This window comes from Oncorhynchus kisutch, unplaced genomic scaffold (assembly GCF_002021735.2).
Source record: "Oncorhynchus kisutch isolate 150728-3 unplaced genomic scaffold, Okis_V2 scaffold3571, whole genome shotgun sequence".
NCBI lineage: Eukaryota > Metazoa > Chordata > Actinopteri > Salmoniformes > Salmonidae > Oncorhynchus > Oncorhynchus kisutch.
In genome coordinates, this window is record NW_022265516.1 from 52,501 (window position 1) to 79,650 (window position 27,150).

At 47.0% G+C, this 27,150-nt stretch overlaps 2 protein-coding genes across 8 annotated transcripts in view; one reads left to right on the plus strand and one right to left on the minus strand.

The window, feature by feature from the left end:
• Positions 1-23,273, plus strand: part of LOC109886373 (coiled-coil domain-containing protein 146-like) — a 59,724-nt gene extending 36,451 nt beyond the window's left edge. Inside the window, 11 exon segments of the mRNA XM_031820631.1 lie at positions 1-47; positions 1,872-1,881; positions 1,884-2,035; positions 2,224-2,299; positions 3,603-3,751; positions 5,773-6,001; positions 17,580-17,708; positions 18,045-18,182; positions 20,487-20,588; positions 21,794-21,940; positions 22,317-23,273. The exon segment at positions 1-47 is cut by the window's left edge and continues 42 nt beyond it. Coding sequence (XP_031676491.1) covers positions 1-47; positions 1,872-1,881; positions 1,884-2,035; positions 2,224-2,299; positions 3,603-3,751; positions 5,773-6,001; positions 17,580-17,708; positions 18,045-18,182; positions 20,487-20,588; positions 21,794-21,940; positions 22,317-22,517 — 1,380 coding nt within the window. The 3' untranslated portion in view covers positions 22,518-23,273.
• Positions 23,274-24,176: 903 nt separating this feature from the next.
• Positions 24,177-27,150, minus strand: part of LOC109884775 (gamma-secretase-activating protein) — a 31,120-nt gene continuing 28,146 nt past the window's right edge. For 6 of the 7 annotated variants that reach the window (XM_031820633.1, XM_031820634.1, XM_031820635.1 and 3 more), the window contains 3 exons: positions 25,220-25,324; positions 25,003-25,099; positions 24,697-24,820 (listed from right to left, as the gene is read on the minus strand). In XM_031820633.1, coding sequence (XP_031676493.1) covers positions 24,720-24,820; positions 25,003-25,099; positions 25,220-25,324 — 303 coding nt within the window. In that variant the 3' untranslated portion in view covers positions 24,697-24,719. Of the gene's footprint in view, positions 24,821-25,002; positions 25,100-25,219; positions 25,325-27,150 lie in introns of all 7 variants that reach the window. The other variant, XM_031820632.1, reaches the window with a different exon arrangement.

Here is a 27,150-nt window from a genome sequence, read left to right on the forward strand (position 1 = left end):
CTGGTGATCCATGAACTCAAGAAGCAGAACCAGGAGGTCCAGTCCAGGTAGCTCTCACTGCTGAATGAAGACCTTAACGTCTAGCCTTAACCCTTAACCTGTAACCTTAACGCCTAGCCTTAACCCTTAACCTGTAACCTTAACACCTTAACCTGTAACCTGTAACCTTAACACCTAGCCTTAACCTGTAACCTTAACGCCTTAACCCTTAACCTGTAACCTTAACACCTAGCCTTAACCCTTAAACTGTAACCTTAACACCTAGCCTTAACCCTTAAACTGTAACCTTAACGCCTAGCCTTAACCTGTAACCTTAACGCTTTAACCCTTAACCTGTAACCTTAACGCCTAGCCTTAACCCTTAACCTGTAACCTTAACACCTAGCCTTAACCCTTACCTGTAACCTTAACGCCTAGCCTTAACCTGTAACCTGTAACCTTAACGCCTAGCCTTAACCTGTAAACTTAACGCCTAGCCTTAACCCTTAACCTGTAACCTTAACGCCTAGCCTTAACCTGTAACCTGTAACCTTAACGCCTAGCCTTAACCTGTAACCTTAACGCCTAGCCTTAACCCTTAACCTGTAACCTTAACACCTAGCCTTAACCCTTACCTGTAACCGTAACGCCTAGCCTTAACCTGTAACCTTAACGCCTTAACCCTTAACCTGTAACCTTAACGCCTAGCCTTAACCCTTACCTGTAACCTTAACGCCTAGCCTTAACCCTTAACCTGTAACCTTAACACCTAGCCTTAACCTGTAACCTTAACACCTAGCCTTCACCCTTAACCTGTAACCTTAACACCTAGCCTTAACCTGTAACCTTAACGCCTTAACCCTTAACCTGTAACCTTAACACCTAGCCTTAACCTGTAACCTTAACACCTAGCCTTAACCCTTAACCTGTAACCTTAACACCTAGCCTTAACCTGTAACCTTAACGCCTTAACCCTTAACCTGTAACCTTAACACCTAGCCTTAACCTGTAACCTTAACACCTAGCCTTAACCCTTACCTATAACCTTAACGCCTAGCCTTAACCCTTAACCTGTAACCTTAACACCTAGCCTTAACCTGTAACCTTAACACCTAGCCTTAACCTGTAACCTTAATGCCTAGCCTTAACCCTTAACCTGTAACCTTAACACCTAGCCTTAACCCTTAACCTGTAACCTTAACCCTTAACCTGTAACCTTAACACCTAGCCTTAACCCTTACCTGTAACCTTAACGCCTTAACCCTTAACCTGTAACCTTAACGCCTAGCCTTAACCTGTAACCTTAACACCTAGCTAACCTAGCTTACTTTTGTTTCTTCATAACAAATTGGAATTTGTTAGGGAGAAAATTGTGTAATGGATACGGAATGTGTTATGAAGAAGGAAATCGTGTGCCTGTCACGTATGTCGAGTAAGTAATTTGTGTGTATTTCATGATAATCTGTGATAGTGTGTTGACGACCTATGAGTGACTGCTGCTGCTCCAGAAATAGGTTGTTTGATCCCCAGGTATTTACCAAGCGTGTTGAAATCAGTATCCCAGAGTACCGTTGGTACCACGTAGTGTCTTTAAATAAGGACCAGTTCAGACATACCTGGAAAATAACATGTCTGGGTGACTAAGGATTTGAATGCCTAACTTGATTAATTCCGGTATTTCCTCGGTGCCAACTCTCTCTCTGTCTCTCGCCCTGTGTCTCTCGCCCTATCTCGCTCTCCCTCGCTCTCTCTCTCTCGCTCTCTCTCTCGCTCTCTCTCTCTCCTTCTCTCTCTCTCTCTCTCTCTCTCTCTCTCTCTCTCTCTCTCTCTCTCTCACTCTTTCTCTCTCTCTCTCTCTCCTTCTCCCTCCCTCCCTCCCTCCCTGCATCTAGGCTTGGTGTGTTGCCAAGCTGTACGACAACATCAAGGGTGATAGGAACAAGTGTATGAACCTGATCCAGATGGCCTCCCAGAGAACGGCTGAGATGAGAGAGAAGTTCAAGATCCTGGACAACGAGATTGAGATCCTCAGAACCAACGCCATCAACAAAGAGAAGTGAGAGAGAGAGATAGAGAGTACATCCCCTTCCTCAAAAGAACATTCAGACGTTCACCACCCTGTTTTGATGTAAAATGATTAACATCCTGTGTGTGTGTGTGTGTGTGTGTGTGTGTGTGTGTGTGTGTGTGTGTGTGTGTGTGTGTGTGTGTGTGTGTGTGTGTGTGTGTGTGTGCGCTCCTCAGGCTGCTCCAGAAGTCCCGTCTGAAGCACTTCCACAGCCACACCATCAGAGACAGCCTGAGGAACGATATCTCCAAGGTGATTTATCCTCCCTGATTAATCAGGAAATCCTAGGGTTATGATGTTTCTCTGTTCTGATCCCATCTTCAAGGTGACCTGGGTTATGATGTTTCTCTGTTGTTCTGATCCCATCTCCAAGGTGACCTGGGTTATGATGTTTCTCTGTTGTTCTGATCCCATCTTCAAGGTGACCTGGGTTATGATGTTTCTCTGTTCTGATTCCATCTTCAAGGTGACCTGGGTTATGATGTTTCTCTGTTCTGATCCCATCTTCAAGGTGACCTGGGTTATGATGTTTCTCTGTTCTGATTCCATCTTCAAGGTGACCTGGGTTATGATGTTTCTCTGTTCTGATCCCATCTTCAAGGTTACCTGGGTTATGATGTTTCTCTGTTCTGATCCCATCTCCAAGGTGACCTGGGTCAGGGTTATGATGTTTCTCTGTTCTGATCCCATCTCCAAGGTGACCTGGGTTATGATGTTTCTCTGTTCTGATTCCATCTTCAAGGTGACCTGGGTTATGATGTTTCTCTGTTCTGATCCCATCTTCAAGGTGACCTGGGTTATGATGTTTCTCTGTTCTGATCCCATCTTCAAGGTTACCTGGGTTATGATGTTTCTCTGTTCTGATCCCATCTCCAAGGTGACCTGGGTTATGATGTTTCTCTGTTGTTCTGATCCCATCTCCAAGGTGACCTGGGTTATGATGTTTCTCTGTTCTGATCCCATCTTCAAGGTGACCTGGGTTATGATGTTTCTCTGTTCTGATCCCATCTCCAAGGTGACCTGGGTTATGATGTTTCTCTGTTCTGATTCCATCTCCAAGGTGACCTGGATTATGATGTTTCTCTGTTCTGATCTCATCTCCAAGGTGACCTGGGTTAGGGTTATGATGTTTCTCTGTTCTGATCTCATCTCCAAGGTGACCTGGGTTATGATGTTTCTCTGTTGTTCTGATCCCATCTCCAAGGTGACCTGGGTTAGGGTTATGATGTTTCTCTGTTCTGATCCCATCTCCAAGGTGACCTGGGTTAGGGTTATGATGTTTCTCTGTTCTGATCCCATCTCCAAGGTGACCTGGGTTATGATGTTTCTCTGTTCTGATCCCATCTCCAAGGTGACCTGGGTTAGGGTTATGATGTTTCTCTGTTCTGATCCCATCTCCAAGGTGACCTGGGTTAGGGTTATGATGTTTCTCTGTTCTGATCCCATCTCCAAGGTGACCTGGGTTAGGGTTATGATGTTTCTCTGTTCTGATCCCATCTCCAAGGTGACCTGGGTTAGGGTTATGATGTTTCTCTGTTCTGATCCCATCTCCAAGGTGACCCTGGTGCTTCATGAGATGAGACAGAAGAGGGAGGAGCAGAAGCTGAACTTGGGCCGGCTGACCCACATGATCAACTACCATGAACAGAACCTGCTACAGATGAGGAAGAGCCACGACAACGCCGTGCAGAGTCGCAATGACAGGTGAGTCTGGTAGTCTGTCTGTTTGTCTGCCTGTCTGTCCGAAGAGGGAGAACCATGACGCGGCCACGCAGAGCCTCAATGACAGGTGAGTCTGGTAGTCTGTCTGTTCGTCTGCCTGTCTGTCCGAAGAGGGAGAACCATGACGCGGCCACGCAGAGCCTCAATGACAGGTGAGTCTGTCTGTCTGTCCGAAGAGGAAGAGTCATGACGCGGCCATGCAGAGCCTCAATGACAGCTGAGTCTGTCTGTCTGTCCGAAGAGGGAGAACCATGACGCGGCCACGCAGAGCCTCAATGACAGGTGAGTCTGGTAGTCTGTCTGTTTGTCTGCCTGTCTGTCCGAAGAGGGAGAACCATGACGCGGCCATGCAGAGCCTCAATGACAGGTGAGTCTGTCTGTCTGTCCGAAGAGGAAGAGCCAAAACACGACCATAAAGAGCCTCAATGACAGGAGAGTCTGTCTGTCTGTCCGAAGAGGAAGAGCCAAAACACGAACATGCAGAGCGGCAATGACAGGTGAGTCTGTCTGTCAGATGAGGAGGAGCCAAAGCACGGCCATGCAGAGCGGCTATGACAGGTGAGTCTGTCTGTCAGATGAGGAGGAGCCAAAGCACGGCCATGCAGAGCGGCAATGACAGGTGAGTCTGTCTGTCAGATGAGGAGGAGCCAAAGCACGGCCATGCAGAGCGGCTATGACAGGTGAGTCTGTCTGTCAGATGAGGAGGAGCCAAAACACGACCATGCAGAGCGGCAATGACAGGTGAGTCTGTCTGTCAGATGAGGAGAAGCCAAAGCACGGCCATGCAGAGCGGCTATGACAGGTGAGTCTGTCTGTCAGATGAGGAGGAGCCAAAGCACGGCCATGCAGAGCGGCAATGACAGGTGAGTCTGTCTGTCAGATGAGGAGGAGCCAAAGCACGGCCATGCAGAGCGGCTATGACAGGTGAGTCTGTCTGTCAGATGAGGAGGAGCCAAAGCACGGCCATGCAGAGCGGCAATGACAGGTGAGTCTGTCTGTCAGATGAGGAGGAGCCAAAGCACGGCCATGCAGAGCGGCTATGACAGGTGAGTCTGTCTGTCAGATGAGGAGGAGCCAAAGCACGGCCATGCAGAGCGGCTATGACAGGTGAGTCTGTCTGTCAGATGAGGAGGAGCCAAAGCACGGCCATGCAGAGCGGCTATGACAGGTGAGTCTGTCTGTCAGATGAGGAGGAGCCAAAACACGACCATGCAGAGCGGCAATGACAGGTGAGTCTGTCTGTCAGATGAGGAGAAGCCAAAGCACGGCCATGCAGAGCGGCTATGACAGGTGAGTCTGTCTGTCAGATGAGGAGGAGCCAAAGCACGGCCATGCAGAGCGGCAATGACAGGTGAGTCTGTCTGTCAGATGAGGAGGAGCCAAAGCACGGCCATGCAGAGCGGCTATGACAGGTGAGTCTGTCTGTCAGATGAGGAGGAGCCAAAGCACGGCCATGCAGAGCGGCTATGACAGGTGAGTGTGTCTGTCAGATGAGGAGGAGCCAAAGCACGGCCATGCAGAGCGGCTATGACAGGTGAGTCTGTCTGTCAGATGAGGAGGAGCCAAAGCACGGCCATGCAGAGCGGCTATGACAGGTGAGTCTGTCTGTCAGATGAGGAGGAGCCAAAGCACGGCCATGCAGAGCGGCTATGACAGGTGAGTCTGTCTGTCAGATGAGGAGGAGCCAAAGCACGGCCATGCAGAGCGGCAATGACAGGTGAGTCTGTCTGTCAGATGAGGAGGAGCCAAAGCACGGCCATGCAGAGCGGCTATGACAGGTGAGTCTGGCTTTCTGTTGATCAGTTTACACTGTCCACATGACCACCAACCAAGATTCTACATATGAGATAGGGTGAGGCAGCTACTGCTTACGACTAACTACAGGCAACGATGCTGAACAATGTGGGTAATTGGGCGGCTACTGATGGTATTTGACCTATCCTCATCCCTACTTTACAATTTGGTAGCTCTCTCAGTGGTCTCTCTCTCTCTGTCTCTGACAGAGGGGTACAGTTGCTGGAGCGTGAGGAGGAGATGTGTATTTTCTACGAGAAGGTGAATGTTCAGGAGGGCCTGATCAGAGACGGTAACATAGAGATGCAGGCGCTGGAGGAGGAGACGCGCTGCCTGCAGATGATCACCAAGGAAGAAGGAAGACAGACAGCCCTCAGCAGGAAACTGGTGCCCTGCCAGAGGAGACTGAAGGGAGAGAGCACCATGCTGCAGATACAGGTACATTAGAAGCCTGGGTCATATTCACTAAGGCAAACCGTTCCAAAACGCTTTGCAACAGAAAAAGAAAAAACAAACCTTTTCTTATTGGTTAGTTCAGCTAGTCCCTCCCTGTTTCAGTCAGTTTTCTTCCGTTTAGTGCCTTGTGAATACGACCCTGTTGTCTGACGTCAGATAACACTGGACTGTCAGTCAAAGGGCAGGTCTCAGCATCTGACGGGAGGAAATGGATAGGAACCTCTGAGAACTGGTTGCTAACTCTGTCGTACTGTTGTATGGCAACATGGCTGCCCTCGCCAACATCTCTGACTGGAGAGTACTGTAGCCTAATGGGTCTCTGACTGGAGAGTACTGTAGCCTAATGGGTATCTGACTGGAGAGTACTGTAGCCTAATGGGTAGCTGACTGGAGAGTACTGTAGCCTAATGGGTCTCTGACTGGAGAGTACTGTAGCCTAATGGGTCTCTGACTGGAGAGTACTGTAGCCTAATGGGTCTCTGACTGGAGAGTACTGTAGCCTAATGGGTATCTGACTGGAGAGTACTGTAGCCTAATGGGTATCGGACTGGAGAGTACTGTAGTCTAATGGGTCTCTGACTGGAGAGTACTGTAGCCTAATGGGTCTCTGACTGGAGAGTACTGTAGCCTAATGGGTCTCTGACTGGAGAGTACTGTAGCCTAATGGGTCTCTGACTGGAGAGTACTGTAGCCTAATGGGTATCTGACTGGAGAGTACTGTAGCCTAATGGGTATCTGACTATATGCCTCCTCAGATAGCTTCTCCATGACACCATCTGCCAGTAGGGACCTGACAAGGACACCCTGGAGAAAAAACACTTAAAGAGATGCTCCGGTACTGTTGTATACTTTTTATCCAGCAGTTCTGAAAGTAGCACCCATGAGTCAAAAGTGGTCCCCAAAAATGGTGTATTATGTCACATATGTGCAGATATGTGCACCACGTCATTGCTCTCTCTCTCTCTCGCTGTGTTGTGTGTGCGTCACTCAAATGGCGCAGGACTGAAGCTCATTGGCTGAAACTCGATTTGCTAAGGGTCTGGCCCACATGGGGGGGGAAATGTAGGGAAAATGGCACAGCACAGCTTCCAGAAAACAGTCGCTTTCGTGGCTAATTAAGAGAGTAATCTGCTCATAGATTGTGCATGTATGAACTACATATTATTATGTTTTCTTCTTGGGCCTCTATAACTATATCTATTGTTTTTATTTTTGTTGTTGTTGTGTGATTTGGATTAATCCCCTCTACCACACGGAACCCCACTAATCTACTGACGGAACGCAAGAGGTAGCTAACAACAGACCTCCATCCTATGCTAGCTTGCTACCGATGCCCTGGCTAGCTGTCTAAATCACCAACCAACCTCTCCACTCACCGGACCCTTTTGATCACTCGACTAAGCATGCCTCTCCTTAATGTCAATATGTCTTGTCCATTTCTGTTCTGGTTAGTGTTTATTGGCTTATTTCACTGTAGAGCATCTAGTCCTGCTCACTATACCTTATCCAACCTATTAGTTCCACCACCCACACATGCAATGACATCTCCTGGTTTCAACGATGTTTCTAGAGACAATATCTCTCTCTTCATCACTCAATACCTAGGTTTACCTCCACTGTATTCACATCCTACCATACATTTGTCTGTACATTATACCTTGATGCTATTTTATCGCCCCCAGAAACCTCCTTTTACTCTATGTTCCAGACGTTCTAGACGACCAATTCTCATAGCTTTTAGCCGTACCCTTATTCTACTCCTCCTATGTTCCTCTGGCGATGTAGAGGTGAATCCAGGCCCTGCAGTGCCTAGCTCCACTCCTATTCCCCAGGCGCTCTCTTTTGACGACTTCTGTAACCGTAATAGCCTTGGTTTCATGCATGTTAACATTAGAAGCCTCCTCCCTAAGTTTGTTCTATTCACTGCTTTAGCACACTCTGCCAACCCGGATGTTCTAGCTGTGTCTGAATCCTGGCTTAGGAAGACCACCAAAAACTCAGACATTTTAATTCCAAACTACAACATTTTCAGACAAGATAGAACTGCCAAAGGGGGCGGTGTTGCAATCTACTGCAAAGATAGCCTGCAGAGTTCTGTCCTACTATCCAGGTCTGTACCCAAACAATTTGAACTTCTACTTTTAAAAATCCACCTCTCTAAAAACAAGTCTCTCACCGTTGCCGCCTGCTATAGACCACCCTCTGCCCCCAGCTGTGCTCTGGACACCATATGTGAACTGATTGCCCCCCATCTATCTTCAGAGTTCGTGCTGCTAGGCGACCTAAACTGGAACATGCTTAACACCCCAGCCATCCTACAATCTAAACTTGATGCCCTCAATCTCACACAAATTATCAATGAACCTACCAGGTACCTCCCCAAAACCTTAAACATGGGCACCCTCATAGATATCATCCTAACCAACTTCCCCTCTAAATACACCTCTGCTGTCTTCAACCAAGATCTCAGCGATCACTGCCTCATTGCCTGCATCCGTAATGGGTCAGCGGTCAAACGACCGCCACTCATCACTGTAAAACGCTCCCTGAAACACTTCTGCGAGCAGGCCTTTCTAATCGACCTGGCCGGGGTATCCTGGAAGGATATTGATCTCATCCCGTCAGTAGAGGATGCCTGGATATTTTTAAAAAATGCCTTCCTAACCATCCTAAATAAACATGCCCCATTCAAGAAATTTAGAACCAGGAACAGATATAGCCCTTGGTTCTCCCCAGACCTGACTGCCCTTAACCAACACAAAAACATCCTATGGCGTTCTGCATTAGCATCGAACAGCCCCCGTGATATGCAGCTGTTCAGGGAAGCTAGAAATCATTATACACAGGCAGTTAGAAAAGCCAAGGCTAGCTTTTTCAAGCAGAAATTTGCTTCCTGCAACACTAACTCAAAAAAGTTCTGGGACACTGTAAAGTCCATGGAGAATAAGAACACCTCCTCCCAGCTGCCCACTGCACTGAAGATAGGAAACACTGTCACCACTGATAAATCCACCATAATTGAGAATTTCAATAAGCATTTTTCTACGGCTGGCCATGCTTTCCACCTGGCTACTCCTACCCCGGACAACAGCACTGCACCCCCAACAGCAACTCGCCCAAGCCTTCCCCATTTCTCCTTCTCCCAAATCCATTCAGCTGATGTTCTGAAAGAGCTGCAAAATCTGGACCCCTACAAATCAGCCGGGCTAGACAATCTGGACCCTTTCTTTCTAAAATTATCTGCCGAAATTGTTGCCACCCCTATTACTAGCCTGTTCAACCTCTCTTTCGTGTCGTCTGAGATTCCCAAAGATTGGAAAGCAGCTGCGGTCATCCCCCTCTTCAAAGGGGGGGACACTCTTGACCCAAACTGCTACAGACCTATATCTATCCTACCGTGCCTTTCTAAGGTCTTCGAAAGCCAAGTCAACAAACAGATTACCGACCATTTCGAATCTCACCATACCTTCTCTGCTATGCAATCTGGTTTCAGAGCTGGTCATGGGTGCACCTCAGCCACGCTCAAGGTCCTAAACGATATCTTAACCGCCATCGATAAGAAACATTACTGTGCAGCCGTATTCATTGATCTGGCCAAGGCTTTCGACTCTGTCAATCACCATATCCTCATCGGCAGACTCGACAGCCTTGGTTTCTCAAATGATTGCCTCGCCTGGTTCACCAACTACTTCTCTGATAGAGTTCAGTGTGTCAAATCGGAGGGTCTGCTGTCCGGACCTCTGGCAGTCTCTATGGGGGTGCCACAGGGTTCAATTCTTGGACCGACTCTCTTCTCTGTATACATCAATGAGGTCGCTCTTGCTGCTGGTGAGTCCCTGATCCACCTCTACGCAGACGACACCATTCTGTATACTTCCGGCCCTTCTCTGGACACTGTGTTAACAACCCTCCAGGCAAGCTTCAATGCCATACAACTCTCCTTCCGTGGCCTCCAATTGCTCTTGAATGCAAGTAAAACTAAATGCATGCTCTTCAACCGATCGCTGCCTGCACCTACCCGCCTGTCCAACATCACTACTCTGGACGGCTCTGACTTAGAATACGTGGACAACTACAAATACTTAGGTGTCTGGTTAGATTGTAAACTCTCCTTCCAGACCCATATCAAACATCTCCAATCCAAAGTTAAATCTAGAATTGGCTTCCTATTTCGCAACAAAGCATCCTTCACTCATGCTGCCAAACATACCCTTGTAAAACTGACCATCCTACCAATCCTCGACTTTGGCGATGTCATTTACAAAATAGCCTCCAATACCCTACTCAACAAATTGGATGCAGTCTATCACAGTGCAATCCGTTTTATCACCAAAGCCCCATATACTACCCACCATTGCGACCTGTACGCTCTCGTTGGCTGGCCCTCGCTTCATACTCGTCGCCAAACCCACTGGCTCCATGTCATCTACAAGACCCTGCTAGGTAAAGTCCCCCCTTATCTCAGCTCGCTGGTCACCATAGCATCTCCCACCTGTAGCACACGCTCCAGCAGGTATATCTCTCTAGTCACCCCCAAAACCAATTCTTTCTTTGGCCGCCTCTCCTTCCAGTTCTCTGCTGCCAATGACTGGAACGAACTACAAAAATCTCTGAAACTGGAAACACTTATCTCCCTCACTAGCTTTAAGCACCAACTGTCAGAGCAGCTCACAGATTACTGCACCTGTACATAGCCCACCTATAATTTAGCCCAAACAACTACCTCTTTCCCAACTGTATTTAATTTTTATTTATTTATTTATTTTGCTCCTTTGCACCCCTTTATTTTTTTATTTCTACTTTGCACATTCTTCCATTGCAAAACTACCATTCCAGTATTTTACTTGCTATATTGTATTTACTTTGCCATCTTGGCCTTTTTTGCCTTTACCTCCCTTCTCACCTCATTTGCTCACATTGTATATAGACTTGTTTATACTGCATTATTGACTGTATGTTTGTTTTTACTCCATGTGTAACTCTGTGTCGTTTTATCTGTCGAACTGCTTTGCTTTATCTTGGCCAGGTCGCAATTGTAAATGAGAACTTGTTCTCAACTTGCCTACCTGGTTAAATAAAGGTAAAATAAATAAATAAATAAAAATATTGACACATCCGGCCCAAAGCGGGAGGTTTAAAAAATATTTACTAGTCGCCAAAGTTCCGGAGCATATCTTTAATGGATTCAATAGCTCAGCAGTGGTGGCTGGTGGCACTCTAAATCAGAGGATTGGCTGAACGGATTGAATGGAATGGTATCAAACCCATTAAACACATGTGTTTAATACCATTTCATTCTTCCATTCCAGGCATTATTATGAGCCGTCCTCCCTTCACCATCCTCCTGTGATGTTCAGTGCTCAAAGGGTTAGAGCAATGCTATTAAAAACATTCAGCGGGATCCCATTTTCAGCCAGAATTTCTCGTGACTCCATCCAAGGCCAAATCTTAAACCTTAAAATCTGTACATTTAGATTTTTATATCAACAAATAACCTTAAATTCATTGCATTTTCTTATCAAATTGAAAAGAAACCAATAAATACTTTTACTCAATAAATTATATTTTTCAAAAATGTATAACAATAATCTGTACTCTTATATATATATTTTTTTAGGGGGGGGGACTGCAGTTCCACCATGACCCCACTAGGGGTTGCAACCCTGACTTTGAATACCACTGGGTTAGAGGGGAGGTTCATTAGCTACAGTGCCAATGTAACCGATCATATAACCCAAACACTGTCACAAAGGCTAAGTCTGAGAGAGACAGCCTCTGTTGCCTCATCAGACAGGTGGTATTTGAACTTTAATTTCCTGACCTCACCCATTGCTCCTAGTTACTGTAGTTAGCTTTTTACTAAGGGTGAATGAATTCAGAACTGTTCTAGGATTCCGTGCCTTGGTTGTTCCTCGGCTGAATAGGTGACCTTTGTCATTCCATAACCTGGTACTTTAATAGAGACATTCCTCTCTCTGTCTACAAGCCAGACAGGCCATCATTGGAGCCGGGGCCGGAGCTGAGGGTTGAGGCCTGGGTTGGGGTGGCATTGGAGCCGGGGCCGGAGCTGAGGGTTGAGGCCTGGGTTGGGGTGGCATTGGAGCCGGGGCCGGAGCTGAGGGTTGAGGCCTGGGTTGGGGTGGCATTGGAGCCGGGGCCGGAGCTGAGGGTTGAGGCCTGGGTTGGGGTGGCATTGGAGCCGGGGCCGGAGCTGAGGCCTGGGTTGGGGTGGCATTGGAGCCGGGGCCGGAGCTGAGGTTTGAGGCCTGGGTTGGGGTGGCATTGGAGCCGGGGCCGGAGCTGAGGGTTGAGGCCTGGGTTGGGGTGGCATTGGACCCGGGGCCGGAGCTGAGGGTTGAGGCCTGGGTTGGGGTGGCATTGGAGCCGGGGCCGGAGCTGAGGGTTGAGGCCTGGGTTGGGGTGGCATTGGAGCCGGGGCCGGAGCTGAGGGTTGAGGCCTGGGTTGGGGTGGCATTGGAACCGGGGCCGGAGCTGAGGGTTGAGGCCTGGGTTGGGGTGGCATTGGAGCCGGGGCCGGAGCTGAGGGCTGAGACCTGGGTTGGGGTGGCATTGGAGCCGGGGCCGGAGCTGAGGGTTGGCATTGGCCCACTGCTCTTTACTGGAATCCATCCATAATGACCAACAGGCAGTGGATGTCCCCTGATGGCCCCAATGTCTCTGTCTGGATTCTGGAACCTGGCCCCAATAACTAAGGGGCAATGGCTTCTTAGTCTGGCGCCAAGTCTCACAGGGCTCTCAGTGCCCACTGGAGAGGATGGGTGGAATTGGGACCAAGTCTCACAGGGCTCTCAGTGCCTACTGGAGAGGATGGGTGGAATTGGGACAGACCTCCTCAACTCTCCAATCCCCGCTCAGCTGCTTTCTGACAGTGGGAAATTCTACCATAGTTTTGTCCCATTCTGTTGCCTTCCATCCAAAAATCAGTCAAGCCATTCATCCATCTATCCATCCACCCCTCTGTTCCTCAGCTGTGCTGTTGGATATGTGGTTTAGACAGTCAGGCAGGGGAAGACTGTGTGATTTAGACAGTCAGGGGAGACTGTGTGATTTAGACAGTCAGGGGAGACTGTGTGATTTAGACAGTCAGGGGAGACTGTGTGATTTAGACAGTCAGGGGGAGACTGTGTGATTTAGACAGTCAGGGGGAGACTGTGATTTAGACAGTCAGGGGGAGACTGTGTGATGTAGACAGTCAGGGGGAGACTGTGTGATTTAGACAGTCAGGGGAGACTGTGTGATTTAGACAGTCAGGGGGAGACTGTGTGATTTAGACAGTCAGGGGGAGACTGTGTGATTTAGACAGTCAGGGGGAGACTGTGTGATTTAGACAGTCAGGGGGAGACTGTGTGATTTAGACAGTCAGGGGAGACTGTGTGATTTAGACAGTCAGGGGAGACTGTGTGATTTAGACAGTCAGGGGGAGACTGTGTGATTTAGACAGTCAGGGGGAGACTGTGATTTAGACAGTCAGGGGAGACTGTGTGATTTAGACAGTCAGGGGAGACTGTGTTATTTAGACAGTTAGGGGGAGACTGTGTTTTAGACAGTCAGGGGAGACTGTGTGATTTAGACAGTTAGGGGAGACTGTGTGATTTAGACAGTCAGTGGGAGACTGTGTGTTTTAGACAGTCAGGGGGAGACTGTGTGATTTAGACAGTCAGGGGGAGACTGTGTGATTTAGACAGTCAGGGGGAGACTGTGTGATTTAGACAGTCAGGGGAGACTGTGTGATTTAGACAGTCAGGGGGAGACTGTGTGATTTAGACAGTCAGGGGGAGACTGTGTGATTTAGACAGTCAGGGGGAGACTGTGTGATTTAGACAGTCAGGGGGAGACTGTGTGATTTAGACAGTCAGGGGGAGACTGTGTGATTTAGACAGTCAGGGGGAGACTGTGATTTAGACAGTCAGGGGGAGACTGTGTGATTTAGACAGTCAGGGGGAGACTGTGTGATTTAGACAGTCAGGGGGAGACTGTGTGATTTAGACAGTCAGGGGGAGACTGTGTGATTTAGACAGTCAGGGTGATTGTGGTATTGGCAGAGAGGAAGTAAACAGCGTTCACAATCCACCATGATGTGATCACATTAAACAACAATGTGTTACTGTGAAACAGATGTATCTTATTCTCAGGCTGTTTACACTTCAGAGGGGAATGTGTCTGTTGTTAGAATGCACTTAAGATCACACAGTATCAAATATTAAAGTTTGTGTGTGAAATTCAATATACACTCTGGATAGCTTTCCTTGTACCAAGCCAGAAGCAATCTTTAATCGCTTCCAAATAAACAATTCAACTTTTTTACAGTACAGAGATGCCCTGGTTTATCAGTGCTCTGAGGGCGTGGGGGTTTTACAGTACAGAGATGCCCTGGTTTATCAGTGCTCTGAGGGAGTGGGGGTTTTACAGTACAGAGCTGCCCTGGTTTATCAGTGCTCTGAGGGCGTGGGGGTTTTACAGTACAGTGATGCCCTGGCTAATCAGTGCTCTGAGGGCGTGGGGGTTTTACAGTACAGAGTTACCCTGGTTTATCAGTGCTCTGAGGGCATGGGGGTTTTACAGTACAGAGATGCCCTGGTTTATCAGTGCTCTGAGGGCGTGGGGGTTTTACAGTACAGAGATGCCCTGGTTTATCAGTGCTCTGAGGGCGTGGGGGTTTTACAGTACAGAGATGCCCTGGTTTATCAGTGCTCTGAGGGAGTGGGGGTTTTACAGTACAGAGATGCCCTGGTTTATCAGTGCTCTGAGGGAGTGGGTGTTTTACAGTACAGAGATGCCCTGGTTTATCAGTGCTCTGAGGGAGTGGGGGTTTTACAGTACAGAGATGCCCTGGTTTATCAGTGCTCTGAGGGCGTGGGGGTTTTACAGTACAGAGATGCCCTGGTTTATCAGTGCTCTGAGGGCGTGGGGGTTTTACAGTACAGTGATGCCCTGGCTAATCAGTGCTCTGAGGGCGTGGGGGTTTTACAGTACAGAGTTACCCTGGTTTATCAGTGCTCTGAGGGCATGGGGGTTTTACAGTACAGAGATGCCCTGGTTTATCAGTGCTCTGAGGGCGTGGGGGTTTTACAGTACAGAGATGCCCTGGTTTATCAGTGCTCTGAGGGCGTGGGGGTTTTACAGTACAGAGATGCCCTGGTTTATCAGTGCTCTGAGGGCGTGGGGGTTTTACAGTACAGAGATGCCCTGGTTTATCAGTGCTCTGAGGGCGTGGGGGTTTTACAGTACAGAGATGCCCTGGTTTATCAGTGCTCTGAGGGCGTGGGGGTTTTACAGTAAAGAGATGCCCTGGTTTATCAGTGCTCTGAGAGCATGGGGGTTTTACAGTACAGAGATGCCCTGGTTTATCAGTGCTCTGAGGGCGTGGGGGTTTTACAGTACAGAGATGCCCTGGTTTATCAGTGCTCTGAGGGAGTGGGGGTTTTACAGTACAGAGATGCCCTGGTTTATCAGTGCTCTGAGGGCGTGGGGGTTTTACAGTACAGAAATTCCCTGGTTTATCAGTGCTCTGAGGGCGTGGGGGTTTTACAGTACAGAGATGCCCTGGTTTATCAGTGATCTGAGGGCGTGGGGGTTTTACAGTACAGAGATAGTCAGTCAGGCAGTGAGACAGTTAGCCAACCAGACAGACAGTCAGTCAGGCACTGAGACAGTTAGCCAACCAGACAGTCAGTCAGGCTCTGAGACAGTTAGCCAACCAGACAGTCAGTCACTGAGACAGTTAGCCAACTAGTCAGGCAGGCAGGCAGTGAGACAGTTAGCCAACCAGTCAGCCTGTCACTGTCAGACAGTCAGTCAGGCACTGAGACAGTTAACCAACCAGACAGTCAGTCAGGCACTGAGACAGTTAACCAACGAGACAGTCAGTCACTGTCAGCCAGTCAGGCAGTGAGACAGTTAACCAACCAGCCAGTCAGGCAGTGAGACAGTTAACCAACCAGTCAGGCAGTGAGACAGTGACGTCCTCCAGTATGGGCCTCAGCATGCAGCTCTGTTTCTCTCTCTGACTGATGTGAGTGATGTGAGGGTGGTGTGCAGAGTGATTAAATCACATAGTAAATCATCAGCCTCTAATGTAATGAAGGTCTCAGATCCAATCTCTCACTCTCACATTCTCTTGTTCTCTCTCTCTCTCTCGTTCTCTCCCTCTTTTTCTCTGTCTCTCTCTTTCCTCTCGGTCTCTCTCTGAGGGTGGTCTCAGTCTACAGTACAGTCGTCTTTTAGTCCATCAGAGTTTGATTATGAACGGCAGAGGCATTTGAAAATCTCATTCCGTTGTTAGAGTCCATGGAGGATGTAGCTTAGAACACGTACACATTACATCACATGACACGAAGACACTGGAGACAGAGAAAGTGTGAGACTGTCTCTGAGCTGCTTACTTCCACTGGACTCCATGTGAGATGTATGTCATATGAGATGTATGGTGTTAAACAGGTCTAATGCAGCTACGCTCGTCCTGTCACAGACCTGCTAGGATCATCCCTCCTTCATTAAAGGCAGAAGAGAAGACGTAAAGGAGCTTCCTTCCTCGTCCTGTCACAGACCTGCTAGGATCATCCCTCCTTCATTAAAGGCAGAAGAGAAGACGTAATGGAGCTTATTTTCTCTTCCTGTCTGTTGACCTCTTCTCCTCCCGATCAGCTCTGCTTCATTAGACAGCTTCAACTGGAAGAGAATATGCATCACACACGCAGAAGGAGAGGGTGGTGATGTGTCTCCCGACGGGTTCATTCATACCGTGGCGTGACGTGGAGCTCCATGCACGGACATTTTTAGAAACCATGGCTGTGTGAAAGATGTGCACATCCCAAATCTCCATTCTGGGGTCAACAGCTGAGTTACAGTAATTCTGTGAATAATGAGAAATGATATAATGGTTATCAGGATAGGAAACCTACACGTTATTAACCTGCAACTCATATTAATTTTAACTTGCAAATCATGCAGAAACAAACCCTATGAATGCTAATGGATGTAATGGTTACCAGGAAAGGAAGCCTAGTGTATCTGTTAAGCTGCTCGTCATGCTGAAACAAACCATAATGACTTCTATCATGGTGTTGTCTAACACATCATCCCAACACAATTCAGATGATTGTGAGGTCGAGTTGGTCTCTGACACAGGAGGTTGGTGGCACCTTAATTGGGGAGGACAGGCTCGTGGTAATGGCTGGACCGGAATCAGTGGAATGGTATCAACTACATCAGACACATGGTTTCCATGGTTTCCAAGTGTTTGATAACATTCCATTCGCTCCGTTCCAGCCATTATTATGAGCCGTCCTCCCCTCAGCAGCCTCCAATTGTCTCTGAATATCCTCATGGATAATAAAAGTCGACTTCTCCCTTCTTTTCTCCTCTCTTCTGTCTCCTCTCTTCTCCTCTCTTCTCTTCTCTTCTCCTCTTCTGTCTCCTCTCTTCTCCTCTCTTCTCTTCTCCTCTCTTCTCTTCTCCTCTCTTCTGTCTCCTCTCTTCTCCTCTCTTCTCTTCTCCTCTCTTCTGTCTCCTCTCTTCCCTCTCCTGTCCTGTCCTGTAGCTGGCAGAGTGTAAGGAGCGTATGTTGGAGCTAGAGAAGGCCTTGGAGGATCCAGGACAGGAGAACAGGGCCAGAGAGCTGGAGGGGAAGGACCCATCTCCTGTTGAACTCACCCAGAAGATAGAACAGGTAAAGCCTACAGTACTGAAGCTGCTTTCCAGTCCTGCAGGCAGATTTCAGAACAGTGGGAAGGTCTGAGTCTAAACGGTCAGTGTATCTGAAGGAGACTAGGAACACAAACTATGCCACTTTTCTTGAGGGAAGGTGAAGTCATCAATCAAGATTACCACCAATTAATCATATCCTGTCATTATAATTGATTGAGGTTCAAGCTGTCTCATGTTAGTGTGTGTGTGTGTGTGTGTGTGTGTGTGTGTGTGTGTGTGTGTGTGTGTGTGTGTGTGTGTGTGTGTGTGTGTGTGTGTGTGTGTGTGTGTGTGTGTGTGTGTGTGTGTGTGTGTACAGCTGGAGGTTGGCTTGGCGGAGCGGGAAGAGCTGCTCCTGGAGAAGGACTTGGTGTTTGAGCAGGTGACCCGGCTCTCTCAGCGAATCAGAGCTAAGGCCGAGAACGGCAAGCAGGACACACTGCAGCTAGCCAAGAAGGTACACACACACACACACACACACACACACACACAGGAGGCAGCCAAAAGGGTACACACACACACACAAAGGAAGCAGCCAAGAAGGCATCTACTGCCAAGCTCATCTATTCACACACTCACAGTCGGGGAGAGGATCTTGGAGCGTGGTGGCCCCATGTGCCTGGTGCAGCCTAGCAGACTGACTGCCCTCTCAACCCGGCTCCCTGCAGGGACCAGCCCAGTGTCTCCTAGATGAAGTATCACCTGCCCACCAGGCCAAGGCTGTTAGTTATCTCAATGAGTCAATGAGCCATGTTACACACACACAGCCTCACAAAGACACACGCTCCCTAACACACACCCAGCCAATGAGTCATGTTACACACACACAGCCTCACAAAGACACACGCTCCCTAACACACACACAGCCAATGAGTCATGTTACACACACACAGCCTCACAAAGACACACGCTCCCTAACACACACCCAGCCAATGAGCCATGTTACATGGCTCATTGGCTGTTTATCTGGAGGATGTTAGATATTAGTTTATCTGGAGGATATCAGTTTATCTGGAGGATGTTAGATATTAGTTTATCTGGAGGATGTTAGATATTAGTTTATCTGGAGGATGTTAGTTTATCTGGAGGATATTAGATATTAGTTTATCTGGAGGATATTAGATATTAGTTTATCTGGAGGATATTAGATATTAGTTTATCTGGAGGATATTAGTTTATCTGGAGGATATTAGTTTATCTGGAGGATATTAGATATTAGTTTATCTGGAGGATATTAGTTTATCTGGAGGATATTAGTTTATCTGGAGGATATTAGTTTATCTGGAGGATATTAGATATTCGTTTATCTGGAGGATATTAGTTTATCTGGAGGATGTTAGATATTAGTTTATCTGGAGGATATTAGTTTATCTGGAGGATATTAGTTTATCTGGAGGATATTAGTTTATCTGGAGGATATTAGTTTATCTGGAGGATATTAGTTTATCTGGAGGATGTTAGTTTATCTGGAGGATGTTAGTTTATCTGGAGGATATTAGTTTATCTGGAGGATGTTAGATATTAGTTTATCTGGAGGATGTTAGATATCAGTTTATCTGGAGGATGTTAGATATTAGTTTATCTGGAGGATATTAGTTTATCTGGAGGATATTAGTTTATCTGGAGGATATTAGTTTATCTGGAGGATATTAGTTTATCTGGAGGATGTTAGATGTTAGTTTATCTGGAGGATATTCGTTTATCTGGAGGATGTTAGTTAATCTGGAGGATGTTAGATATCAGTTTATCTGGAGGATGTTAGATATCAGTTTATCTGGAGGATATTAGTTTATCTAGAGGATGTTAGATATCAGTTTGATCTAGAGGATGTTAGATATCAGTTTGATCTAGAGGATGTTAGATATCAGTTTGATCTAGAGGATGTTAGATTGATCTGGAGGATTAGTGCACTATTGGGTGACTGAGTGTGTCTGAGTATATACATATTGTGTGTGTATTGGAGGCAGGGATGGAAATTAATGTAGCCCGCTAGCCCGAGGCTAGTACTGTTCAGACCAGGCTAGTACTGTTCAGACTAGTACTGTTCAGACCAGGCTAGTACTGTTCAGACTAGTACTGTTCAGACCAGACTAGTACTGTTCAGACCAGGCTAGTACTGTTCAGACCAGGCTAGTACTGTTCAGACCAGGCTAGTACTGTTCAGACCAGGCTAGTACTGTTCAGACTAGTACTGTTCAGACCAGGCTAGTACTGTTCAGACCAGACTAGTACTGTTCAGACCAGGCTAGTACTGTTCAGACCAGGCTAGTACTGTTCAGACCAGGCAAGTACTGTTCAGACCAGACTAGTACTGTTCAGACCAGGCTAGTACTGTTCAGACCAGGCTAGTACTGTTCAGACCAGACTAGTACTGTTCAGACCAGGCTAGTACTGTTCAGACCCGACTAGTACTGTTCAGACCAGGCTAGTACTGTTCAGACCAGACTAGTACTGTTCAGACCAGGCTAGTACTGTTCAGACCAGGCTAGTACTGTTCAGACCAGGCTAGTACTGTTCAGACCCGACTAGTACTGTTCAGACCAGGCTAGTACTTTTCAGACCAGGCTAGTACTGTTCAGACCAGGCTAGTACTGTTCAGACCAGACTAGTACTGTTCAGACCAGGCTAGTAGAACATGTTCCCAACTACCCGCCGACTAGAGAAACTCTGTCTTTTCAAATATCATGTCAGTCTGGCTGTCTATCTGTCAGTCTGTTAGGCTGTCTGTGCGTTAACCAACCCCCTCTCTCCTCTCTCTCAGGTGAATGAGTTGCAGGGCCGTATCAAGGAGTCAACCAGGAGGATGATGGCCGTGGTGTCTGAGTTGTCGATGCGCCAAGCCAGCGCCATGACCCTGCAGCAGGTAAATAGGAGACTATTTTAGATTGACCAGCATTTCCATGTCCCATACTGTAGATCCCTGTAACCAACTGGGACCAGGCTAAGGTCAAGTCTAAGGATTATACTGTAGATCCCTGTAACCAACTGGGACCAGGCTAAGGTCAAGTCTAAGGATTATACTGTAGATCCCTGTAACCAACTGGGACCAGGCTAAGGTCAAGTCTAAGGATTATACTGTAGATCCCTGTAACCAACTGAGACCAGGCTAAGGTCAAGTCTAAGGATTATACTGTAGATCCCTGTAACCAACTGGGACCAGGCTAAGGTCAAGTCTAAGGATTATACTGTAGATCCCTGTAACCAACTGGGACCGGGCTAAGGTCAAGTCTAAGGATTATACTGTAGATCCCTGTAACCAACTGGGACCAGGCTAAGGTCAAGTCTAAGGATTATACTGTAGATCCCTGTAACCAACTGGGACCGGGCTAAGGTCAAGTCTAAGGATTATACTGTAGATCCCTGTAACCAACTGAGACCAGGCTAAGGTCAAGTCTAAGGATTATACTGTAGATCCCTGTAACCAACTGGGACCAGGCTAAGGTCAAGTCTAAGGATTATACTGTAGATCCCTGTAACCAACTGGGACCAGGCTAAGGTCAAGTCTAAGGATTATACTGTAGATCCCTGTAACCAACTGGGACCGGGCTAAGGTCAAGTCTAAGGATTATACTGTAGATCCCTGTAACCAACTGGGACCGGGCTAAAGTCAAGTCTAAGGATTATACTGTAGATCCCTGTAACCAACTGGGACCAGGCTAAGGTCAAGTCTAAGGATTATACTGTAGATCCCTGTAACCAACTGGGACCAGGCTAAGGTCAAGTCTAAGGATTATACTGTAGATCCCTGTAGCCAACTGGGACCAGGCTAAGGTCAAGTCTAAGGATTATACTGTAGATCCCTGTAACCAACTGGGACCAGGCTAAGGTCAAGTCTAAGGATTATACTGTAGATCCCTGTAGCCAACTGGGACCAGGCTAAGGTCAAGTCTAAGGATTATACTGTAGATCCCTGTAACCAACTGGGACCAGGCTAAGGTCAAGTCTAAGGATTTCCAACTTTTACAACATCATCCTCTTTCCCTACATCGATCTACCCAAGCACAACTATCCTCCTAATAATCTTCCTCTTCCTGACATGCCATGTTGTGTTGATCCCACCCCTGTCAGGAGCTGAAGGAGAGGGAGCTGTTCCTGGACACCTGCCACCGGCGCCTGGACCAGGGTCTGCCCCCCTCTGAAGACCTGGAGCAGGAGTGGCAACACATCCTCAGGGATGAGCAGCGCAGACAGGCCGACCAGCAGGAGAAAGACAGGGTCAGTCACCCTCCATGACCCTCTACCACAGGACTTTGAATTAGGGATAATTCATGGAGGAATTCATAAATGTTGAACTTGATGCTGAACTTTTGTACTTCTACACTGATAAGTTAACACTGCATTTAACACTTTGACTGTCTGGCAATCAGATAGAAACGTTTTATGTAGAAATAGACGTACCTCTCTGACATGTAGCGAATTAGGAATCTTGTCAGCTCTATTCATGGTATTTCTATCTGCAATGTTCAGTACATTGAGTCCTGTTCTCTCCAGTACATTTCTAGATACTCTTTTAGATGTACAGTATACCATGAGTTAAATACCAGTATATGGTATACTATGTTGAGGACCTGGATTCTCTCCTCTGTTACAGCTGGTGGAGGAGGAGGAGAGGTCCCAGCTCCCTAGTGGGGTGTACACCACGGCCGAGGCCCGACCCAATGCCTACATCCCCCTGGGGGACACCCTGCCCCTGCCCAAGCCCTACGGAGCCCTGGCCCCATTCAAACCCTCCGAGCCCGGCACCAACATCAGGCACATTCGCAAGCCTGAACCAAAACCCATTGAGATATAGACCTGGACCAAACATATTGAGATATACTGTAGACCTGGACCAAAACCATTGAGATATACTGTAGACCTGGACCAAACCCATTGAGATATACTGTAGACCTGGACCAAACCCATTGAGATATACTGTAGACCTGGACCAAAACCATTGAGATATACTATAGAACTGGACCAAACCCATTGAGATATACTGTAGACCTGGACCAAACCCACTGAGATGTAGACCTGGACCAAACCCATTGAGATATACTGTAGACCTGGACCAAACCCATTGAGATATACTGTAGACCTGGACCAAACCCATTGAGATATACTGTAGACCTGGACCAAACCCATTGAGATATACTGTAGACCTGGACCAAACCCATTGAGATATACTGTAGACCTGGACCAAACCCATTGAGATATACTGTAGACCTGGACCAAACCCATTGAGATATACTGTAGACCTGGACCAAACCCATTGAGATATACTGTAGACCTGGACCAAACCCATTGAGATATACTGTAGACCTGGACCAAACCCTCTAGTACTACATCTAACCCACCTAGATCTATCTGGGACTATAGAGTGACAACATACATTTAATCAACATTTAACTCAGTTAAATTTCTATTGGCACGAATAGCACTCCATTTGAGATACTTGGGTTACCAGTGACAGGACAATATTTATAATCTAGGAGTGTAGCAGCCAATCATCATAGGGCCTTTAGATTCTCAACACAAGCTCATTAAACAGCAGGTATATTTGAACCTCGTCTGCTGTCTTGATCCTTTTTCCTTCCTGAGAAGCGGAGCAGGGAGCGTGCCATGCATCTGGGTTGGATTTCTGCTGAAGTCAGAGGCACGAGGTCTTACTGGCAACACTGTAGCTGTTTCTGTTTACCCTCCTCCAGTAACCTAGACCTCACAGAGAATCTTTCAGAGGGATTTCACTGATGCTTCTTTACATTTATGGTAAAGGAGGAAGAGAAAGTGGAGTGTGTGTGTGGTAATGAGTTACATTGGAGTTTGTGTGTGTGTGTGTGTGTGTGTGTGTGTGGTAATGAGTTACATTGGAGTTTGTGTGTGTGTGTGTGTGTGTGTGTGTGTGTGTGTGTGTGTGTGGTAATGAGTTACATTGGAGTTTGTGTGTGTGTGTGTGTGTGTATGGTAATGAGTTACATTGGAGTTTGTGTGTGTGTGGTAATGAGTTGCATTAGTTTGCTTGTTTGTGTGTGTGTGTGGTAATGAGTTACATTGGTTGCATTAGTTTGCTTGTTTCTTGTTTGTGTGTGTGTGTGAGTTCTGCGATTCTGAGAATCAAAGTTTGGCTTTGGGAGAAGTGTGCCTGGTGTTCTGACTTGTGGAAGCATCCAAACCAGTGACATCAGATATTCTGTAGAAAGCCTGTTAATTTCCTGAGCGACTGTATCTGTGGAGTTAGCCAGGTCTCAGTCTTTTCCCTCAGCTGACAGGGTGTGTCTCTGACTGTCTCAACCATAACAATCCACACTGCAGCAGAGTGGCTAACATTAGCATGTGATGATGGGATAATGCACTTATTTATGGTTGACTTATCTGTCCCTTAAATGTCACTGTATGAGTCATAGAGAATAGTGTCAATGTGACGCTGCCACGGCTATCATGAGCGGTCTTATGGAACGAAGACAGACAGTTGTTAGAAACATGCAACAAATATTTTATTTTCTGTTTCTTTGATGCAATATGACTTTACATGTGTAAACATGACAACAAAAATCCCTTTTCCTGTTTATTATTGTACCTGATCAACACATTTCCTGGATTCCACAGAACGGTTATTCCTGAAATCTAACCATGCATCAGTTCCTCTGAAATGGAAATATACAGACATCATACAGGACACATGTTGTGGAAATTCAGACACCTTCCAGAGAACTTCCCTTCTTACTGTAAGAGCCTCATCCATCTGGTCTGTGTGGGAAGGTTGAGCAACAGGCAGAGGGCAGAACTATTGTCACCAGACCCATTGTTCATCAGAATCTGATGTATTTTCATAGATTCTCATGTATTGGAATATTGAGTGATCAACATTTAAAGTGTAATTTCAAACAGTCCCCGAACTCTGACACAGTCCCCACTCACTGAGTACTAGTGGAATATGGAGTGTTGAGTGGAAACTTGGAGCCTTGACCTGCTCCCCCTCTTTCTTCACCTCCCTTCACCTCAGTCTCTCCCTCCCTCACTTGTCCTGGAAGCCCATCAGGATCAGAGTCTGTTTCAGAGCCGTCTCCTCCACAAACCTGGCATCCACATTCTCCTGCTCCTCAAAAGGGTTCAGAGCTGCAGCACAGAATAGACACACCATCAGACACCCACACACAGTACACACACACAGTACACACACACAGAACACACACACAGAACACACACACAGAACACACACAGAACACACAGTTTGGCTTGGCTGTTTAATAAGCTAGTTTCACTTGTGGAAACAAAATAAACATTCTCTGAATAAATACCTCGGTCTTCCACATCCAACAGAATTTTGGTCAGGAAGGTGAGAGGCAGGAACTCAGGCCTGAAGCCAGGCTCGTCTCTCTCCATGAACATAGAACCCTGGAACAACAGACAAACCATCTAACTAATCAAGTCCAGCAGTATTTACTTCCTGCTCTTGGTGATATTGAATTGGTGATTGTACAGTTGATTAGTCGAAGCTGAATAAGACAGTGTTACTTTGGTTTTGGCGTGTTTCTCCAGCAGGCCTCTGACATAGTCTCTGGAGATACAGGCTGAACTGATGGGGTGATCCCACAGGTGACAGATCCTCTGCTCCATGGACTGGAAATAACAACAACAGTTATCTAGCTACCCCATGTCCTCGATCACCAGGCCTTCAACAGAAGTTTCTCAACCTGTGTAAAACCTATCGTGTTGACTGGTAAATGAGTCGCTATTCGCTCTGGGCCCGATTCCGACTTAGGGAACGACGCCTTTCCTACACACCTCTCGGTAGTTGGTATTCAGACTTACCTTATGCAGGTGCGTAACGGGCTTTGCAGGCGTGTTTCCCTTGCGCATATAATTCAACCAATGAAAACAGATTTTCTCGTGGAGTTTTCATTCAATATGGTTTTCAGTACATTTCTCTTAAAGCCAATATGGGTTTCAGTACATTTCTCTTAAAGCCAATATGGGTTTCAGTACATCTCTTAAAGCCAATATGGTTTTCAGTACATTTCTCTTAAAGCCAGGTGTACACTAAACGACTCTCAAAATCCTAACATCACTAAACCTCACATTGAACCACCATCTTTCCTGTAGTTTTTTTGTTGTCTTGCCAACCTAGTGGTGCACACTAAATGATGTGATTACATGTAACGTAGCTACAACGAGCTGTGGCTCAAAGCAGCCTTTCAGTCAGACATTCACTCTTGCCATACAGAGTTGAAATATCAAGCCAACATTTTTTAATTGAATAACATTGCTTGTGAGCTTCAGAGCTGTAACGATTTCAAACCAACTTGGGGGCGCACTTTGGCTTTGAAGGCAAGTACAAACACATACTAGTAGTAGTCATCGCTCCTTCTGGAGACTCTACACATCCTGCGGAACAACGTCATCTCACTGGCTTCTTCTGGGGATTGTGTCTCCGATCTCAAAAACCTGTCTGGGACAGCTAAATCAGGGCCAAAATAATGTAGTGCACACCCGGCTTAAGCCATCCCTTTAAATACGGTGTACCCTTAATTATAATTATAATGGGTTCAGATCAATAGGGATCAATGAAAGAAAGACATCTATACATCTTCGTCTCTCCGTTTCAACTGGTAGATTTTTTTTTAAATACTCTGATTTGTTTTAGTCTTAGGAAAGTCTTAGGAAAGTATGTATGAATCATAAACCAACCGGTTTGGAGAGCCTTTACTCACAAAATATTTATGAATTAAAAAATACAGTGGTTTGATTCAATGTATGAAATATTGGAGGGTGGAAAAAGTGTAGAATAGGGGTTGAACTTCGGCCCGTCCACGAGGGCGCTCAGAGTGTTCTATAGGAGCACCATCGAGAGCATACTGTTGGGCTGCATCACAGCCTGCTGCGGAAACTACACCACCGCAGACAGCAAGGCACTTCAGAGGGTGATAAGTGCAGCCGAACGCACCATTGGGGGCACACTGCCTGCCCCGCAGGACACCTACACCACCAGGTGTCTCAGGAAGGCCAAGAAGATCATCAGGGACCCAGCCACCTGAGCCACACCCTGTTCTCCCCGCTTCCATCACAGGAGCATCATGACAAAAATGAACAGACTGGCCAATAGCTTCTGCCCTGAGACCATCAGGCTGCTAAATAGCCACCACTAGTCAGCTACCTGCCCCCCCCCCCCCCCCCCCTGCTACTCCCTCTATGGACATTTCCCACCCACCCCCCAACTGACTTTCACTCTGCCCCCACCCCAACGACATTCATCACTGTTGCAGTTGTTAATATGTATATTATTATTATTATTATTATTATAATTGTAATTCATTTTTATTAATAATTGTTATTGATTTGATTTCACTTGGTCCCCACACCCCCTCAATGATCATGCTGCTCCCCTGCAGTCATTCCCCCCACCTCTCCCCTGCAGTCATTCCCCCCACCTCTCCCCTGCAGTCATT